Here is a 22,288-nt window from a genome sequence, read left to right as displayed (position 1 = left end):
CAAGGACATGATCAATTCGAAACATTCATTAGTATATCTTGTCTGGAAGTAGCAATAGCCTGGTCAACGAAGATCAAGAAACGTCGAACAACGAAAAAAATTCGTGTAGTCGAAAATTTTTCTATAGTGGTTGAATGGAGTGCCATGAACGACGTACTAAGATTCCTCACCAGTGGGGTGTGAGCGTGGTGGTGAGGGGAGGGGGATCGTTTAAAAGCCACTTTTTATGTTTTTCTTAATAGCCCGAGAACCGCTGCTTCTAGGGAAACTGTTTCCCAGTGGAAAATTAAACTACTCTCAGTTACCTACATCAAAGGTTCTGCTCATTTTCTTTGTCTGGGACTAACGATTCCGCGTTGCAGGGGATAGAAAAATTACACACACATATATTGTATTTTAATGTCATAAAACTGTTGTTTATTCTTAAATGAAGAGGGCGAAGAATAAATATTGAAACAGCGGAATAATATTAACGGATAGCTTGTGTTCTGAGGCCGTGGCGGTTTGGAGACGGGTGTTGGGTGGAGGGTAGGTGCGTGAGGGAGGGTAGGTTGCCGCATTATGGTCACGCACTTCCCTCCTTCGTTGATCAGCAAACTGAAGAGGGGCAGGCGAGTCCCCACCCCCTCTACGCCATTACAGTATGTCATAACAAATATCCACAGTGTATTTCATAAAGTCATTACTATCCCTCGTCAGCTCGTCTTACAAATTACTGGCGACACAGATTGCACACACACTCTAGGGGTGCTTGTTCTCCACTACATGGCATACAGATATCAGACACTAATAGTACCAGCGCAAGAAACCGTTATGGACAGATTCCAAGTAAATATCTGCGTACTGCTCTAATCTAGTAGAGGCGATATTGATACTTAGTCATCGTACAAGACAGTTGTAATGTTCTTCCCGGAAAGGCAACTTCTTCCATTATCAGTGCTTCTCGCTTTTCAGTTGACAGACTTTACCTAACCAGCATTTCCTGTTATGTGAATAGGCAAAATAATTTCACTGAGTCCGTTTTTACGTAGTGGAATCATTTTCAATTTATTAAGTTAGTACTCATTTGCAGATGTTAAGCCAGCTTTTGAGTAAAGTATGTTTCTATAAAAAAAGACTGAGAAGCGTTTAATTTGTAGGTGTGATGTTTTCAGTGAACCGTATGGACTTGGTGAGCAAGGGGCTGAATTCGTAAATGCGGCATCTTTGTGCTGCCTATCGTCGACAGCATACTGCAAAGTCGTGTAACAATATTGTTGTCAGTTGGTTGTAAATTAATGAGTGACAAGAAAGTTATCTAACTGTGTTACTGGTAGATTGCATAAATCTCTTGTAGAATGGACTGCAATGAGTGCAGCCACTTACCAAACATACGCAGTGTTTCTTCCAAAGCGGAGACGATGAAATTGACATTGTCTTTTTACATAATAGTTCACTTAAAAAGTGCAAGTAAGAACTCACTAAACAAACAGAAAATAACTCCACTATACACTGAGATGACAAAAGTCATGGGATAGCTCCCAACATTGTATCGGACCTCCTTTTTGATCGGTCTAGTGCAGCATCTCGACGTGGAATGAATTCAACAAGGCGTTGAAAGTCTCCTGCAGAAATATTGAGCCATGCTGCCTCTGTAGCTATCCATAATCGCGATTATGTCATAAACTCGATTATGTCATAAATGTCCGATGACATTTATGTAGAGCGATATCTGTGGAAAAAAAATATCGCTCGAATTGTCCAGAATGTTCTTCAAACCAATCGCGAACAATTGCAGCCCGGAAACGTGGCGCACTGTCATCCATAAAAATTACATCGTTCTTGGAGAACATGACATCCATGAATGGCTAAAAATGGTCTCACTATGGGACTTAACAGTAGGTGGATATGGTGTTATGGGCGCTCAACAGTGTAGTCTTTAGCGCCTATGGGACTTAACAGCTGTGGTCATCAGTCCCCTAGAACTTAGAACTACTTAAACCTAACTAACCTAAAGACATCACACACATCCATGCCCGAGGCAGGATTCGAACCTGCGACCGTAGCAGTCGCGCGGTTCCGGACTGCGGGCCTAGAACCGCGAGACTACCGTGGCCGGCTGTAGTCTAGGGTCCAAACGATATGGTCACGAGCCCGGGAGAAACGATGCGACTGATTTCGTGCTGTTGGCAAAGGCACTCACGTCGCTCGTCTGCTGCCACAGCCCATTCAGCCCATTAACGCCACATTTCGCCGCACTGTCCTAACGGATACGTTGTTCATACGTCGCACATTGATTTCTGCGGTTGTTTCATGCAGTGTTGCCTGTGTGTTAGCACTGACAGCTCTACCTAAACTCAGCTGCTCTCGGTCGTTAAGTGAAGGCTGTCGCCACTGCGTTGTCCGTGGTGAGAGGTAATGTCTAAAATTGGCACACTCTTGACACTGTGGATCTTGGAATATCGAAGTCCCTAACGATTTCCGAAATGGAATGTCCCATGCACCTCGCTCCAACTATCATTCAGCGGTCAAAGCCTTGTAATTCACGTCGTGAGGCCATAATCACATCGAAAACCTCTTCATATGTATCGCCTGACTATGAATGACAACTCTGCCAATGCACTGCCATCTATATACAGGGTGGTCCATTGATAGTTACCGGCCCAAATAACTCACGAAATAAGCATCAAACGGAAAACTACAAAGAACGAAACTCGTCTAGCTTGAAGGGGAAAACCAGATGGCGCTATGGTTGGCCCGCTTGATGGCGCTGCCATATGTCAAACGAATATCAACTGCGTTTTTTAAAATAGGAACCCCCATTTTTTATTACGTATTCGTATAGCACGTTAAGAAATATGAATGCATAAAAAGTTCTCGGTTTACTTGACGCGGCAAGTAAACCGAGAACTTTTTATGCAAGGACTCCGTCGCGAAAGACTTAGTAATCAAGAAATATGAATGTTTTAGTTGGACCACTTTTTTCGCTATGTGATAGATGGCGGTGTAATGGTCACAAACGCATAAGTACGTGGTATCACGTAACATTCCGCCAGTGCGGACGGAATTTGCTTCGTGATACATTACTCGAGTTAAAATTGACCGTTTACCAATTGCGGAACAGGTCGATATCATGTTGATCTATGGCTATTGTGATCAAAATGCCCAACAGACGTGTGCTATGTATGCTGCTCGGTATCCTGGACAACATCATCCAAGTGTCCGGACCGTTCGCCGGATAGTTATGTTATTTAAGGAAACAGGAAGTGTTCAGCCACATGTGAAACGTCAAGCACGACCTGCAACAAATGATGATGCCCAGGTAGGTGTTCTTGCTGCTGTCGCGGCTAATCCGCACATCACTAGCAGACAAATATCACTAGAATAGGGAATCTCAAAAACGTCAGTGTTGAGAATGGTACATCAACATTGATCGCACCCGTGCCATATTTCTATGCACCAGGAATTGCATGGCGACGAATTTGAACGTCGTGTACAGTTCTGCCACTGGGCACAAGAGAAATTACGGGACGATGACAAATTTTTTGCACGCGTTCTAATTAGAGACGAAGCGTCATTCACCAACAGCGGTAACGTAAACGGGCATAATATGCACTATTGGGGAACGGAAAATTCACGGTGGCTGCGACAAGTGGAACATCAGCGATCTTGGCGGGTTAATGTATGGTGCGGCATTATGGGAGGAAGGAGAAATGGCCCCCATTTTATCGATCGCAATCTAAATGGTGCAACTTATGCTGATTTCCTACGTAATATTCTACCGATGTTACTACAAGATGTTTCACTGCATGACAGAATGGCGATGTACTTCCAACATTGTGAATGTCCGGCACATAGCTCGCGTGCGGTTGAAGCGGTATTGAATAGCATATTTCATGACAGGTGGATTGGTCGTCGAAGCACCATACCATGGCCCGCACGTTCACCAGATCTGATGTCCTCGGAGTTCTTTCTGTGGGGAAAGTTGAAGGATATTTGCTATCGTGATCCACCGACAACGCCTGACAACATGCGTCAGCGCATTGTCAATGCATGTGCGAACATTACGGAATGCGAACTACTCGCTGTTGAGAGGAATGTCGTTACACGTATTGCCAAATGCAATGAGGTTGACGGACATCATTTTGAGCATTTATTGCATTAATGTGGTATTTACAGGTAATCACGCTGCAACAGCATGCGTTCTCAGAAATGATAAGTTCACAAAGGTACATGTATCACACTGGAACAACCGAAATAAAATGTTCAAACGTACCTACGTTCTGTATTTTAATTTAAAAAAATGCCTGTTACCAACTGTTCGTCTAAAATTGTGAGCCATATGTTTGTGACTATTACAGCACCATCTACCACAAAGCGAAAAAAATGTCCAACTAAAACATTCATATTTCTTTACGTATTACACGAATATGTAATAAAAAATGGGGGTTCCTATTTAAAAAAACGCAGTTGATGTCCGTTTGACCTATGGCAGCGCCATCAAGCGGGCCAACCATAGCGCCATCTGGCTTCCCTCTTCAAGCTAGACAAGTTTCATTCTTTGTAGTTTTTTCGTTTGACGCTTATTTCGTGAGATATTTGGCCCGGTCACGATCCATGAACCACCCTGTATGTGCGTATCACTCCTCCCTGACTTCTGTTACCTCAGCGTAGAAATACGACCTCAGTAAAGTTTTACGGATATAAGAAAACTTGCCAGGGAATGTTATGAGGGTATTGGTACCTGTAAAATGAAAAGCGAGCAGTGGTTATGGTGGAGAAAACTACCTTCCCAGAAGAATGCTACAGCTGCCATACAAGACAACTAAAAATAATTTTCCTCTAGCGAGGTAGAACAATGCGCAGAGATTTACATAGAATCTGTCCACATGTGTTTCTTGCATTAGCATTACTGGTGACTTATATGTGTACTCCATATAGTGGAAAATGAAAACCCGTAGGTAATGTCTCCGCAGTTCCCCGCCGTTCAAATGGCTCTGAGCCCTATGGGACTTCAACTGCTGAGGTCATTAGTCCCCTAGAACTTAGAACTAGTTAAACCTAACTAACCTAAGGACATCGCAAACATCCATGCCCGAGGCAGGATTCGAACCTGCGACCTTAGCGGTCTTGTGGTTCCAGGCTGCAGCGCCTTTAACCGCACGGCCACTTCGGCCGGCCTTCCCCGCCGTGATTTGTAAGGGGAGCAGCAGGAGGATCGGTCCGCGGTGCAGCAAGTATGTACGAAAAGGCCACACGCAGAATCGCAGTTTGTGGATGTCTTGGTGCTCGGGTCCTATTGGAGCTAAGAACATACTGCAAAAAGCTTTTGGTTTAGCTCGGGCCAGCGGTTATTTGTATAACCATTCGAATGTCTGTCTTACTGTAGCTATGTTACAGCACATTAAGCAAGGTTTGAAAGATAAACCGGAGCTGGCGCCTAGGCAAATCGTGCAAATCAATTACTTCCTTTTACAAAAGGCTGAAATTAATGCTCAGCTAATGACACCATTTGTACGTGTACCTTTCGGATTTTTCACCACACCATTAAATACCTTCGGAGTGGAAGCGAGATTGATGGCTTAGACTTGGTACACCAGTGCATCGGACTTTGCTGTAATATAAATTTTTACCGTTTGGAAAAAATTTTGCTTCGTTTGGTTTTTAAGTGAAAAAAAACAAGTTTTTCTGGGAGGTTCCTGAACCGCGTCACTTCTATATTTTATTTTAGTACGAATCGGTTCAAACTTTGCACAAAGGTACGTAAATTGAAAAAATCAAAACGAAGTCGAGCTAAATGTTGCACATACACTTTGTTTCGTGAATTTTATGTGCAAGAACGGTTTAAATCAAATAAATAAACAGTGTGTTCGTAGGATAAAATTGAAAAATCACTTTCAAAAAATCTAGTGTCATTCGGATTTCACGCGCAAAAATACGTTTTTGTCAGTTTATTTACGAGTGCAACTTCTGTTTCAAACTTGGGCGAATCGGTACCAATTTTGTAAGAAGATAGAAAAATACATGTAATTAATGGTAGTCTGTTGTTTTGTGAAAGCTTTATCCGTTGCCACGATATAAGCAACACAGTTCGAAAGACAGTAAAAAACGTATATCTGATCAGTCGTTGCCCAGGTCAATAAAAAACTACATCGGTTGCCAAGCTATGGCGATCTAATGTCAAAATTATGGTAGAGTAAAAGTTTAGAAGCAAAATGAAAACTGTTCCTATCATAGAAAAAAAAAGCGAATATGCCTTGGGCACATTTTGGTGTGAAAAGGGAACGAGCTTTTCGAATTATGTGGCAGCTTCAAAGACATTTAAATCAAAACGTCTTGACACATTAGCGCTTTTTTACGAGATAACCCTTCTTCGCCAGCGCACTGAGCTCTCTTAACTGCAGGGTCTTAACACTCCTGCATCTTGTAATTTATAGGCCAAAGTCCCTGATTCTTGTCACCAAAATCCAGAGGATTAACCAGCCATACCAGACAATATATGTAATATCTTCTTCTTCTTCTTCGTTTCACCCAACTTTGGGGTACGTTGAATCAATCACTTCTGTGTGTTCTGTGCCTTTCTTTTCGCCCAGTACTGCTTCATTCTTTCTGATCTTGCTTTTCTTTCCTCATCAGAGATGACAATCGTTCTTTTCTTTCTATTTTGGAGCTGGAATCCCTCTTTTCTGTCTTTGCTTATCATTTTTGCGGTCCTGTCTGTGAGCATTTTTTCTGTGATGTGTAGTTCTCTTAAGTCTTTCTCTGTTTGGATAAACCAATTTGGTTTGGATTTTTTATTCCTGAAGTAGTCAAACATTCTTTTTGTAAGTCTATTTGGGTTCATTCTGAGAATGTGCCCATAAAACTCAATTCTTCTTTTCCTCATTGTATCCGAAAGTTTTTCTGTGGTTTTGTAGAGTGTTTCATTTTTGGTATGAATTAGTTTGTCGTTATGAAATTTGGGCCTAAAATTTTTCTCAATATTTTTCTTCTTTGATCTCTAGCCTTTCAATTGTGCCATGGTTAGTGATAGATAATGTCTCAGCTGCATATAGTGCTTCTGGTTTAATGACAGTGTTGTAATGTTTTATTTTTGAATTCCATGAGAGGGACTTTTTATTATAAGTATTTTTAGTAAGCTGAAAGGCTAGTTCAACTTTGTTTCTTCTTAATTCTATTGCTTTTTTCTCAAGGGCGTTCCAGCTAATCCATTCACCAAGATATTTGAATTCTTTAACAATTTCGATCTTTTGGTCTCTTACTTTAAGATATTTCATTGGCTTTTTTATATTTGTGATTATTTTGGTTTTTTCAAAAGAAATTTTAAGGCCTATTTTCTCTGCTTGTTTCTGTAATTCGAGGATCTGTTCTTTGGCTTCTTCCCATGTTTCAGCTAGTAGGGCCATATCATCTGCAAATGCTAGGCAATTAACCTTGATGCCTTTGTTTTTTGTTCCTAGTCGGATTCCACTATTGATTTTCTTGTTCCATTCTCTTACTATTTTTTCTAGGGCACAGTTAAATAACAATGGAGAGAGTCCATCACCTTGTCGTACTCCAGTTTTTATCTCAAATAGGTCTGAGAGTTCTCCCATAAATTTAATTTTGGAGTATGTGTTGGTGATGGTTTCTCTAATTAGGTTTGTAGTTTTATTGTCTAGGTTCAATTCTTTTAATATGGAGATTAGAGATTCCCTGTCTATGGAGTCGTACGCCTTTTGAAAGTCAATGAATGTGATGACATACGCTTTTGCTCTCGATTTTTGGTAGGCCATAAGATTTTTGAGGTTTAGAATTTGTTCTGGGCAGGATCTTCCCTTCCTGAAGCCTGCCTGGTATTCTCCAAGTTGACAATCTAGCTGGGGTTCTGCTCTGTTCAAAAGGACTCTAGACAGTATTTTGTATGTTACGTCAAGGAGCGAAATCCCTCTGTAATTGTTGGGGTCTGTTCTGGATCCCCTCTTATGAATTGGGTGAATGAGGGCCATCTTCCATTCATCCGGAATTCTTTCTGTTTTCCATATTTCTTCAAATATGTTTTGGAGAGATTCTATGGCATTTCTATTGACATTTTTCCACAGTTCAGCTGTAATTTGGTTCTCTCCCGAAGCCTTATAGTTTTTGAGATTCAAAATGATTGATTGTAGTTCCTCGACGGTGGGTGGTTCTGAGTTAGGACTTGTTGAAGTTGAGTTGCTGAAATCCATTTTTTCAATTGGTTCTTTACAGTTGAGAAGGTTTCTGAAATATTCCCTCAAAATTTTGCAATTATCCCTGTTGTTGTGTGCAATATTACCATTTTTATCTTGTAATTGGAGTGTCGGTGGGCTGTACTTGGTTATTTTTTGTTTAAAAGTTCTGTAAAAGCTCCTAGTCTTGTTTTTGTTGACGTCTTCGTTGATCTGCAAAAGGAGTTGATCTTCTTGTGCTTTTTTAATTCTTTTGAGGTTTTTACTCACTAGTTTTCTTACACTCAGGAAATTTTGCCTATTATATTCATTTTTCTGAGATTGCATCTGTTGCCATGCTTTCTTTCTTTGCCCAATAAGTTTGTCACATTCCTCTGTCCACCATGCGTGTTTTTTGATTTTGGTATAGGTGCTATTTGTTCAGCTTTGGTTAGTAGGCTTTCCTTCATTTGATCCCAATTTTGGTTCCTTATATCTTGAGTCGCGAGGGGAAACTCCTTCGAATTCATTATCTTTTCTGGATCGTATCTTCTGCTTTTGGGTTTACTGTTTCTATCTTTCCTTTTGGGGATAATTTTGAGTTTTATTTTAGAAAGATAGTGATCAGAATCCAAGTTTGCTCCTCTGAGTACTTTGACATTTTGTATTTCTGTATGGTGTTTCCATTTTATCGCCACATGATCAAGTTGAAATTCACCCAAGTGTGGGTTTGGTGAGGTCCATGTCTTCTGTTTTCTGGGTAGTCTCTTAAAGGCTGTGGATTTCAGGATCAAGCCATGCACTTGGCAGAGTTCTACTAATCTGATTCCATTTTGGTTAGTTCTATTATGCGCTGGGTAGTTTCCAACAATATTTTTGTATTTCTTCTCTTTTCCTACTTGAGTATTCAAGTCCCCCGTAAGTATGATGTTGTGTTTGTCTGGGATCTTTTGCACCACGTCATCTAGTTGTTCCCAAAAACGTTCCACCTTTTCCTTATTTTTCCTATTGTCTTCATTGATGGGGGCATGTGCATTCACAATTGTGTATACTCTATTAGCAGATTTAAAAGTGAGTGTGGAGAGTCTTTCCGATTGTGATTGAAAGCTGATAATGGAGTCTAAAATACTTTTATCTATTATAAAGCCCGTTCCGAGGTGGGGTGTGTTTTTCATTATTCTTTTGCCTACCTTTCCTTTGTATATTCTGAAACCTCCGGAATCAAAATTCTGGGATGAAACTTCTGGGGGTGGATTTGTTCCTTGTGGGACGTTAAAATAATTTTTTTAATTTCTGGCTGGTAGGGGGTGACTTTTTCCCAGGGACCAATTTCTCATTCAAAACTACCACCTGTTACTAGTATGGTGAGGCGTATAAGAACAAGTAGACACAGATTTATGTGCTTCTAGAGAGTGCGGTGGATCTACAATAGGAAGCAATCGAGAGTGACAGTGCATCTATAATAGGAAGTATCCGAGAGTGGGGATGCATGCATCCAAAACGTTAATGACAAGTTGGGTCATATTGCGCGATTGCATGACGTAACACATGGATGATATGATTGTACGCGTGATGTTATATGACATGACATCATGTATCATGTTACTTTATGTGACACGATGCATTATATTACGTGACCTGGGTACCATTATTAAAAAGTGAAAAAGCGCCAGTATGTCAAGACGTTTTGATTTAAATGACTTTAAAGCTGACAGATAAGTCGAAAAGCTGGTTCTCTTCTTTTACATCTCTAACTCCGTCCAGGATATATTCGTCTTTTTTGTGCTATGATAGGAGCATTTTTCGTTCTGGTAACTTTCTGAAACACCTTTTAGCTGTTTCTTATGACTTAATAGGTAGAGAGAGTGGGGGACTGGCCCATACTCGCTTCAGTTTGCAGATCTACGGAGGAGGTAGGTGCATGCTATCGATATAAACCGATCCATTCGATTGTAGCATCAACTGGCGAGGAATGACTGCTAGGCAGACACACGCAAGGTGCATGTAGTATCAGCGAGTGTTCTGTCCATGTGTAGAATAGGGTTGGTGCGCGATCTCTTGAGTCTGACCGAGGGCAGATTGTGATGGGCCGAAGGCCACCCCTCATTACAGATGTCGGATGTCGTAGGCTGGGTAGATTGGTGAAACGGGAAGGGCGGTGAATTGTGACGGAATTAACATCAGAATTTTATGCCAGGCAAGACACAAGTGTGCCTGACTACGCAGTGCACCGAACACTCCTAACGAAGGGCCTCCACAGCCGACGACCCATGCATGTGGCGTTAACACAACGACATCGGCAACTACGACTGAAATTGGCGCTTGACCATCGACACTGGACGTTGGCGCAGTGGCACAGCGTTGCATGGTCTGATGAAACCTGACACGTTCTTCATCATGCCGATAGGAGGGTGCGAATCCGTCGTCTCCCAGGGGAACAACTCTTTCGCACCTCTAATGCGGAACAGAGACAAGCTGACGGGGCTCCATTATGCTCTAGGGAAACATTCATGTGGGAATCCGTGGGTCCAGTGGAGCTCGTGCAAGGCATCATGAGGGCCAATGAGTATCATACATTGGTTGCAGATCACATACATCCCTTCATGTCGACCATGTTTCTCGGAAGGCAGCGGCATTTTTCAACAAGACAATGCGTCATGTCACAAGGCCAGGAGTGTGATGGAGTGATTGAAGGAACACAGTGGCGAGTTCCAATTGGTGTGCTGGCCCCCTAATACGCTAGATCTGAACCCGATCGAACGCGTCTAGGATGTGATTTGAAGATGGCGTCAGAGCACATTGCCCCCCCCTCTCCGGAATTTACAGGGTTTAGGTGACGTGTGCGTGCAGATATGGTGTCAGCTCCCTCGAGCGACTTACCAAGGCTTCATTGCTTCTATGCTATGACGAGCCGCCGCTGTCATACGTGGCAAAGGTGGACATTCGGGCTATTAGGCAGGTGGTTATAATGTTCTGGTTGATCAGTATAAATGACTGCTACAATGAACTGCATTCTAGAAGTACCTCAGCGTACACTAGACGTCTCTGTCTTGCAATAGCATAGGTGGTTTCGTATGAAAAAATGAATTAAATGGTGGTTTCAGACGGAAGCCATTGATACTCAAAGCGTTACTAAGATTTGGAATACTTATTTCGTTTGTCAATCATTCCATCGTATTGAACTATGACACAAAAATGTTGATGTCACACACTTCTGCGACAGCTTTTTAGGAAAAGAACATAAGACTGAATCGGAAAACGGAGCGCAAAAATTCGAAGCTGTGCCTTTTTTTCCCTAGGGCCTCCAGTCCCCCATCCCCCTCACAAAAAATGAAGCATTGGCTGTGTTTTGAACCGGAACACAGAAAGTTTTGATTATTAATCAGAGACATGAAGGACGATACCCGTATACCACGGGTTCACCGCAAATGGACTGATGAAGTAGAGTCGAAACTTTGAACATCATTTGCTCGTAAACTATTGAATAAACCAACATAGATGTCCCGTTATTTTCATACATCTTTCATCCTGTAAAATTTCGACTTTATCAGGCAGCGACCTTTGGCGGTTTCTTCTTGTCAGATAAGAAATGCAAACTTTCCCTTGATCGATGGGCCCTGCACGAATGGAAGTTGTATGAGTACGCTTTTTTAGCTTTTTGTGTTCGGTCGCTGCCAATTTTAACCGTCTGCTCTGTGAAAAAGCACGGTAGTACTCAGTAGTTTTTTTCAGAATTGACATATACCACGAGTACTCACTAGCATACTTTGACATCAGTTACACGAAACATTTCAGCACTGACTTCTAATTTAGTAGATGTTCAGTACACAACGCAAACCAGAGGAACAATGGCTCCTCTGGGTGCACTAGTCAGAGCTTTGAATCACAACGCCACTACCGCCTACCCGGCAACCCTTGTGCTTCGCGATGCTTGTTTCCGCCGACTTCAGAAAACCGCTATATTAGTGTTCTAGAAAAAAGTTTACAAAGACTAAAGTCCCTAGCGGTGGGCACATAATTGTGCTCTGAAACCTGAAAGCAATACACTACGGGACGCGTATTTGATCAGTAAAAACACATTTGCATTGCAGAATGCGCGACACTCTCTTCGCATAAATGACACAATATAATACTTAAATGCGAAGTGGCACTGCTACGTTGTAGAGATTATGTCTCTGGTACGAATTTCGTTTCTCAATTTTCCATTGCTGAGCGTATCCTTTACAGTCACAAAAATAATAACAGACGACTATTCCATGAAATTTCGAGATTGCAGCCGGATGACGTCGACTTCTTGCCACGATATTTCGGCTGACAGCCATTCAACCTAAATATCGTGGCAACAAGTCTACGTCATTCTGCTGCAATCCAAAAATTTCATGGAATACTCCTTACGCTGGAAAATTTCAAGAATGGTATGTATTACAGTTAGGATGCGTGCACTGATTCATGTGGGAAGGGTATTACAAAGTTGTTGTATCCTCTCCTGTGGCATAACAGTCGTGACTAACCTATGGTATCCTGGATAATGGCACTGGGATGAAGTTAATGTCCGAACTGGTCCACACATGGTCTATTGGGGACGCATCTGGGCATATCACTGGCCACTGGACTATCTCAACGTCACGCACAATTCATAACATGTGTGGACGAACCTTGTCTTGTTGAAAACTAGCACCACGTTATTGTCGCGTGGGAATTAACAGACGAGGACACAGGACGTCCGTGAGTTCTAGCTGTGACCTTAAGTCATACCCAATTGCGGCACACACCATGACTCTGGGAGTAACACCATCGTGCCTCTCCAAAACATTGCAAAACGATTATCCTGCCCATGCCGCCGCCATAATCACAGACGATAGTCAGCTGGGGTAGGGCACAATCGCGATTCATCCCAGAAAACAGTGCGACACCATTTATCAGCAGTCCGTGCTTCCTAGTCATGGCACCATTCCAAACACAGCCGTCTGTGTGGTGGTATTACTGGCACCCTATGCGTGGGACGGTAATTCTCTAGTTCGGCTGCTGTGAGTCTCCGACCGATTGTGCGGGATGGCACAGAATGTTGCATAGAGTACATTACTTGTACGCGGATGGCAGTCACAGATGTGAAGGTGTTCGATGTACTTGGTGCACAATACGGCAATCCTCCCTTGTGGTGACCACACGTTTCGACCAGAACTTTTACGACGAGTATGCCTGCCGTCACTTTCCCATGAAGTACAACATCGGTCCATTGTCACATTGGAATGGACAATCCTACTAAGTGGCCAAATGGAGATCCCCTAAGGAGGCCCTTCCCTGATTCAGTCAGGTGTTGATAACGCTGTCTCACAAAGGTATGCATCATCTCAGTGTGCTTCGCAGTTATCACTCAACATCTAATGTTGTTTACACCCAAGGTCTTGTAACGAATCTACACACGAACAACACAAATACATTCTGGTGGCCGTTCTATCTGTCACAGAGGTATAAACGCTAATTATCTATAGCTGCGGATGATGTGCACCCGTACTAAGTTACATTGATCTCTAACCATGTATTCTGGGTGCCTAATTTTTTCTCGTCTAGCGTATTTGTAATACTAGCTATGGAATGCAATGTGCGATAAGTATATCCAAACGTGTTGGCAGCGTGCCGTGTAATATAATGCTGTTTATACTACTGTCACGTGTTAAAAATCCTTGCTCTTTCTCGTACTGCAAGTTGAGATTACTTTCTGCTGCTTCATGTCATTGCAGGCCGAGGATGTGTTGGTGACGGTGGAACAGGGTACTCTACTTGGAACCACGGCTACTAGCGTCTACAATACCACTTACACGGCGTTTCTGGGTATCCCGTACGCGGAACCACCCGTTGGAGAGCTACGTTTCCGGGTGAGTGTGCAGCAGCACAGAGCTCGTACTCATTACTGTTCAAGATGAATTTACTGCTTTTAGTATTTCTGTTTACTTCAATATCACTTAGACTCTGAATGATAATTGTCTTAAAATTTCCTGAGATATTAATGACCCAACAAGTAACGACTACATCAGTGTACAAAGGTTAACAATAAAAATGAAGGGAAGAAAATGGAGAGAAAACATAGTAAATATAAGTGTTACGCTGCTTGACAGTTGCTTAAGAACGGAGGCATTGTTGAACGGGAATAATCAGAGGCTATGATGGACGACACGGAGCATGGTACATAGCTAGTGGAAGTATATTTAAAACGAGAAATGGTACAACTTTCACCACTTGGGAAAGGACAATAACAGACATAAATAACATTCTTGCTTGACACAGGTCAGACTCGCAACATAACGTCTATATTGGACTCTCAGTAATGAATATGCCCACCTCGGGCACTAATGCCCATTTTCCACCTGTTATTGATGCTGGCTACCATACTGTTGAGGAGTCCATGGTGGATATTATCCCTCTTCTCTCTCAAGGCTGTTTTCAGATTTTGTACGGTTTAGGAGGGGATGTTCGTTGGGAAACACCTCTGCCAAGAGCATCCCAGACATGCTCTTTAGCGTTTAGGCCGAGGGAGTACCACGCCATTCTACTTATTCAATACCTTCACTTTCCATTGTGTCCAAATACTCAGAGGCCCTGTGCGGGCAGGAACTGTCGTCCATAAAGTGGTAGTCGAGACCTACCGCATCCCTAGACATACTCACGTGATCCAGAATAATCACTCTGCATAAACGCTGCGTTGTAATAGGACTTCGCGCAAATATATGCAATGGTGTTTGGCCATTGTGCATAATGCCAGCCACACCACAGCGCGTAGGCCTTACCTATGACATTCATGAACATTCTGTGGTGTGTAGCATGTCCCCCCCCCCCCACTCCTTCTCTCCACACTAGCGAGTGGCCAGAACCACTTGCCACAGTGAAGCTAGATTCATTGGAGAACATCACTCTGAACCACTGCTGCTGACCCCAAACAACATGTTCCCTACAACAACGACCTCCTTCCTGACGATGGAGTGGTTGATGTGGAACAGGTCTCTGCGCATACAAACTAGCCTGATTTAATCGCCAGAAAATAGTTCTGGTGGAGACACGTGTACACGTAACGGTTGCAAGGTATACAGCGATCTGCGTAGGAATGAGATGTCTGTTCCGTTTCGTCACTAGGGCTACGTATCGATCCTCTTACGGTGTGGTGGTTCATCTAGGAGCCTCGGCATGCTTTCACATAACATTTCCACCTTGAGGGGCCTTTTTTAATCGCGAGCTGACACTTTTGGACTCACCCATTTCTGTGGCCACAGTAGTGACACTTTGACTGGTTTCGACCCGTCCTGCTACCCGTCCACAATCATAATAGCTCAAATGGTGTCTTGCAGACATGTTGCAGTGCTACACGCAATGGCGCACTAATCGATTCCATAACAATCTGTGCCAAACTCCGTACTTCATGGACTGTCGAATCCACGTAGAGTGTTCGTGCACCGGCTTCGCTGCAGTTAACATGTCCTGCCCTCTACGTTTTCCTTTACTATAACTGGTCTGGTGTTTCGTAGCAATTTTTGGGTGTTCCGTAGCAATTGGCCGTTGTTCCTTAGCAGGCGGCAGTTGTTCTTTAGCAGCTATCAAGCAGCCTACTATCTACATTTGTCAAGTAGCGTATGTGATTAGATAGCAAGTATAGGGGCAGAAAGACAATAAGTAAAGAATTTAAAACCTAAGGACATTAACAAAACATTATAATCATAGTTTATTATGAAACAGAATGTTGAAAATGCTGTAAATATACTTTAACGTTTGTCGCGCTAAGAGTTCAAAAATTGACCAAGCTATTGTCTGCCTGCTGAGTAGTCCAGAGAGATGTTTCAAAAACATTCATCTGATTTCGCAAGACTGCATCGTGTACAAGAATGAAGATATAAACTTGGAGAGAATTTTAACTCACACGTCAAAACTAAATATTTATCTTGTCGTTATAAGTTTCCGGTCTATGTGATTGATGATGGAGGTCTTCTGGCGCAGTACTTCGATCGTTCATTGCCCAGTGTGCGTCGAGTCGATATGGTAAGAACACAGCAACAAGAGGTGTTTCGCGTTCTTCCGTTTCAACAGGTGCAATTCAGTTACAAATTGGTGGGTTGATTTTCGTCGAGGGTACAGAACCGCACCTCATACTGCTCAAAGTATTCAATGAGAGGATCAGCGTCAGCAAGTTCAAGGCACTGATTGTTTACGTAAGAGAAAATCCACATGTTGAGCGAAGGGATCGTTCAAGACGTAGAGCGCATTTTTACAGATTCTTGCCCCTAGTTCACAGAACTCTCCTCGTCATGGCATGCAAAACTTACCTAGTCCTCACATGCCTGTCTAATTTGTTTTGCGGCGTGTTTCTACCCGTGGAGGATTCAATTGCTACAAGACCTTTATGACTGTGATAAACAAAAACGTGTAGAGCTGTGTGAATTCTTTCTGGGCATGGAGGTCGAAAACCGGGAGGTGGGATAGTCTTACCGGCAACCATTGAACCGGCAAATTATACCCATTACACGATGGTAAACACTTAGTTTCGATGCGTAAGTTTAAATTCACCCTTCTCCCCTCCAAATAATCGCGCCCTCATCCCATGCTTCTATCTTGCATGTAGAAGGTATAGCTTCGTTGAATTGGATGCATGTTTATGAGTAACTCTGAATTTGCAAATAATTTGGGTAGTAGGTCGAACAATAATATAATTTTTTCATCTTGAACTCCTTTGTAAGAGAACTAATATAACATTTATTAATACTGAAAAGAGGTTTGATAGTCGTTATAAATTATTTATATGACTTACGTTTCGTTCGGTATGATTGTTACGAATTTTGAAGGGAATATTGAAGTTGCCTACATCTGAGAATTCAAATATAAAATATTTAGACGAATTTCAGTGAAAAAAAAAGCAACAACACGTAATCAGTGATAATACAAATTCTGTCACTAGAAGTAACAGACGTATTGGAGGCAAATTAAAGGCAAATTGGGATGAACCTGTTCATAATACTAATCAAATTCTCTTCATCTATAAATGTATAGAATCTTAACGTGTGTGTGGCAAATGAAGTCACATGTGCAAATCACGTGAAAGTTTTGCATCTGTCAAAGAAAAATAATAGTTGCAGTGTTTGACATTACTGACACGTTACGTAGCTCCTAAAGAGTTCAACGACACAAAGTTCCTTCAGATATGTAAATAAGATTAATGTCGCTGAAATGAAATGAACATGTATGCGATCACATCAGCAGACACCAAAAACAAATGGTGCAATTGCAGTGTGGTTCATGATGTCTTCGGATGTTTCTCTTTATGTTTTCCAGGATCCCCAGCCGGCAACGCACTGGGTAGGTGTATACAATGCTACTAAATACGGCAGTGACTGCGTACAAGACACGGGAGATGGCTCCGAGGACTGCCTCTACTTGAACGTGTTCGTCCCTGATGTTCCAGGGGAGGGTTCAGGTTTTCCTGTGCTCTTCTGGATCCATGGAGGGGGGTTCACCTACGGAAGTGGCTCAGACCAGCAGTACGGACCTGACTTCCTTGTCTCCTATGGTGTCATTCTTATCACCATCAATTATCGGCTTGGGCCACTAGGTGTGTATCTAGACCATGGGATAAGCTAAGTTGCTTCCCCTGCTTAGCTGGTAAACTTGAGATGGTCTCCACTCTCCAAGTTTATATTCTCGATCTATTCCACTTCCTTAACTGCATCAACGATCTACAATCAGATGTGCCACTAAATATAACTGATAACTTAAAAGTTGATCTACCTGCAGATAGATTCAAATGGCTCTGGGCGCTATGGGACTTAACATCTGAGGTCATCAGTCCCCTAGAACTTAAAACTACTTAAACCTAACTCAGCTAAGGACATCATACACATCCATGTACGAGGCAGGATTCGAACCTGCGAACGGAGCAGTTGCTCGGTTCTGGACTGAAGTGCCTAGAATCGCTCGGTCACAGCCGGCCGGCCTGCAGATAGAACAAGTGCCATTGTGCAGTCAATGAAATTGAATTATTACAGAAATAGTGGTTCAGATGACGTCAGCTAAGGAAGAAATGAAACGCAAGAAAACTGTTTCTGATTCCAAAGTAACGTTTTACTGTCACAAGAAGATCATACAGTATGTGAAGGTGAATATTTTAAATTTGGTGCAACGCACAGAAAGAATCATCACACTTGGGATTATGTGCATACACAAAGAGCAGTTTTCCTTTGCTTTACACTAACTTCTGTTATTAACGAAATTCGAAAGAAAGTTTACTATAATTATTATGTCTTATAAAAATTCGGGCAAGATGGAGACAGCCCGTAGGAAAATTGAAGAGACCTTTGGAGAAAGTGCAGCTGTATGAATATCAAGAGCTCAGATGGAAAACTAGTACTAAGCAAAGAATAGAAAATTTAGAAACAGAAAGAGTATATAGAGGGAAAGGGAAATGAACCTGAAGGAAATATTATAGAAAGGGAAGAGCACGTGGATGAAGATGAGACGGGGACACGATAGTGCGAGAATAATTTCACAGAGCACTGAAAGGCCTAATTCGAAACAAGACGCCTTCTTTGGGAAAGCCATCCATGACAAAACTATTCCACCTGGTGGCAAGATAGGCGAAATACCCGCAGACTTCGAGAAGAATGCAATAATTACAATGTGATAGGTGTGAATATTATCGAATTATCAGTTTAGTAAGTGATTGTTGGAAAATACTAACACGTATTATTTACAGAAGAACGGAGAAGCTGGTAGAAACCGATTTCGGAGAAGATCGGTTTGGGTTCCGGAAGAATAAATAGAGATGCGGGGCAATACTGACCCTACGGCTTCTCTTAGAAGATAGGATAAGGAAAGGCAAACATACATTTATAGCATTTGTAGACTTACATAAAACTTTTGACAATGTTGACTACAATAAGCTCTTTGCAATTCTGAAAGTACCACAGGGAAAATATAGGGAGCGAAAGTTATTTACAACTTGTGCAGAAAGCAGGCGGCAGTTATAAGAATCGAAAGACATGAGAGGGAAGCATTAAAGGAAATCAGGGAAAAATTGGTGATGGAATTAACGTTCATGGAGAAGAAATAAAACTTTAAGGTTTGCTGATGGCAGTGTAATTCTGTCAGAGACAGCAGAGGACTTGGAAGAGCAGCTGAATGGAATGTAAAGTGTCTTGAATGAAGGATGTACGATGAACATCAACAAAAGCAAAACAAGTGTAAGGGATTATAGCCGAGTAAAATCAAGCGAAACTGAGGAAACTAGGTTAGGAAATGAGACGCTAAAAGTAGTAGCTGAGTTTTGCTATTTGGGCAGTAAAATAACTGATGATGGTCAAAATAGAGACGGTATAAATTGTAAACTGACAATGGTAAGAAAAGCGTTTCTGAAGAAAAGAAATTTGTTAAGTAGAAAGTCTTCCAGGGAGATATTTGTCTAGAGTGTAGCCCCGAACGGACGAAAACAGTTCAGAGAAGGAAAGAGCAGAAGATTTAAAAATGTGGTGCTACAGAGGAATGCTGAAGATTAGCTGTGTAGATCATGTAACTAATTAGTCTATACTGGGTGGAATTGAGGAGAAAATCATTTGGTGCAGTTTGACTAAAAGATGGACTCGGTTGATAGGACACATTCTATGACATTAAGGGATAGCCAGTTACGTAATGGAGGGAAATGTAGGAGGTTAAAATTGTAGAGGGAGACCAAGAGATGAGTACAGTAAGCAGGTTCAAACAACTGTAGATTGCAGTAGTTAGTCGGAGATGAAGAGGCTTGCACAGGATAGAGTAACATGATGAGCTGCATCAGATTGATTATCACAACGGGAACAACACCAGGAATACGGGAATTACTTTTTTGTTTCTTTTCATTGGTAGCCCATAAACGACCAAAAACACTTTTCTGAAGCTGTATATAAAAATTACTGACAAATCAATAGTCTCTCTGTCTCTGTCTCTCTATTCTTTCAATCTATTCCAGCTCTCTGTGATCCCATTAACCAAAAGATTTCCGTTTGGTGTAATAGTTAAGGAAGGCGGATCTCAAACAGATATGTTTTTGGTGAAATGAATGTCGAAATTCCATTAACCAAAGCACGCCAATTTCTTCCGCCCTGTACTATCTTCAGAAGAATATCCAGATTGGAATCCATAACTTGTGTGATGCCGTCAATCCATCTCATCCTTTCCTGTTCTCTTCTACTTGTGCTTTTGAACTTACTGGCACTAAGGTCTTTTACAGCTAATCATGTCTTCTCACGATGTACCCACAGTATGTCAATTTTTGTTTCAGTGCCAGACCGTTCAAGAAGCAATCTGGCTTTACTTAACTATAATACCGACCTATTTGTTCTAAGGACTTTCCTCCAACACCACGATTCAAGAAAGTGTATTCCACGATGTTCAACCTTTCTTACGGTTCGGATATCGTATTCTAACTTCACAACTGGAATAACCATAGCCATTACTATACGTTGTCCTTAACACATTGTTAAGATTGGACTTTGCCCTTCTACCAAGTAACAAGCGTCTCTTGATTTTGTGGTTGCAGCCACCATCAGCAGTAGTCTGGGGGCCGAGGTAATTGAACGTAGTAAAAACTGCCATTGTTCTTCCTCTCACATGTCATGAAGTCGTGGATGTAGTTTCCAAATTTTTATTTTCTTCACGTTGAACATTAGTTCAGCCTTTGCACTTCCTTCTTTCACCTTAAGTAATTGGATCTCTAATTCTTCTTTATTTACTGCCATCAGGATGGTATCATCAGCAAATCCAAGGTTATTTACTTTCATCCCAGCTAGTTTAATTCCGGTTTCTTCTTCACCGAACGCGGGATGCCTCATAATGTGTTCTGCATACATACTGAATGAACATTGTGACAATATGGACCCTTTCCGTACTACGTTCTGAATCTTGAACCATTTAGATGCTTCATACAGAATTCTCACTGTGGCTTCTCAATCATAGTAATTGGACACATACTATCCACAACCGCTGTTTGTTGTAGACATAAGAAATGAACCATTTTCTCGTGACTCATACAGGCGCTGATATCCGATTTCTCCCCATACGTGCTACGTGCGATTCACTACATGAGAAAACGGAGGAAGCGGTACCAAGTACGTTAAACCAGTTAATATCGTCGAAATTTGGAAGCGACGTCAGCACTGTTTTTATTTTTTTGCTGTCATGTCTGTGGTCTGTACCTTTATAAAGGATGTTCTCAGCCAGGAAAAGTGCTAGCATAACTATGTTCGTTGTCGGCGAGCGTAAACCTTCGTTCAGTAATAAGCATGGATAAAGGGAAGGAAGACTGTAGAGTTTCAATAGCGACGCCATTGTCATTTGATGGGAAACAAGTTCGCTATGAAGAGATTGCGGTTGTAATCGGACTTGCAATTTTTGAAGGAACCAGTCTGGAAAGTGTGTTGAAATTCTAACTCCACCATGCCTGAACCTACCTATTTCTTGGGAGTGGTGATTGATAATATGAACTATTCCAAGAACAACAGGAGTATTAAAACAGTATCGATTAGACAGAAAAAACGATGTACACTTTGATAACACAGTTGAAACAATAGTGCAAGAAGATAGAGCTTCTTCTGTGCGTCCTTCTTTCCTAGAGGCTTTTGAAAGAGGTAAAAGTTGTGAATAATAAACTACAGATTTCAAAATTCAGTTGGACTTCCTTTCTTGTAGGATATTCATTTTACTATGTGTTGTCATCTCCCGCAATGCCTTATAGTTTTCTACTCCATAGCACTATCAGTATGACTATTGTCGCAAATCTTTTCTTATTTGTGTCTTGCGTTTCTGATCAGCAGTCTATGAACTACACCTGAAGTGATTCGATGCAGGAGCGATTAGTTTCGGCTCAGAGTGTTCCAAACAAAGTAAAATAAGAGCAGTGGAGCTTCTTAGTTTAGCCTGTTTATTATTAACGAGTAATTTTTAACGTTTCCAGTATGTCCTTCTTACTTTCGAAAGCTTTCTTGACCATTCTCGTTCTACGTAGGTCAAGGATGTTATTCGTAGCAAGTTAAGGAATCTGAATTTATATTTTCGGAGTGTAGAGCTTACATGTATACGTTAGCAGAGAGTTTTTTAGTTCAATTTTAAAGTCCAACACATTATCTACGTGAAAC

At 41.7% G+C, this 22,288-nt stretch overlaps 1 protein-coding gene across 1 annotated transcript in view; it reads left to right on the top strand.

Annotated features, from left to right (window-relative positions):
* The window catches only part of LOC126474579 (cholinesterase-like), a 98,378-nt gene that overhangs the window by 16,320 nt on the left and 59,770 nt on the right, over window positions 1-22,288 (top strand). Inside the window, exons 2-3 of the mRNA XM_050102054.1 lie at window positions 13,889-14,023; window positions 17,460-17,736. Of these exons, the coding sequence (XP_049958011.1) occupies window positions 13,889-14,023; window positions 17,460-17,736 (412 nt within the window). The remainder of the gene's footprint in view (window positions 1-13,888; window positions 14,024-17,459; window positions 17,737-22,288) is intronic.

Source organism: Schistocerca serialis, chromosome 4 (assembly GCF_023864345.2).
Source record: "Schistocerca serialis cubense isolate TAMUIC-IGC-003099 chromosome 4, iqSchSeri2.2, whole genome shotgun sequence".
Lineage (NCBI taxonomy): Eukaryota > Metazoa > Arthropoda > Insecta > Orthoptera > Acrididae > Schistocerca > Schistocerca serialis.
This window is presented reverse-complemented; position numbering and strand designations above follow the sequence as displayed.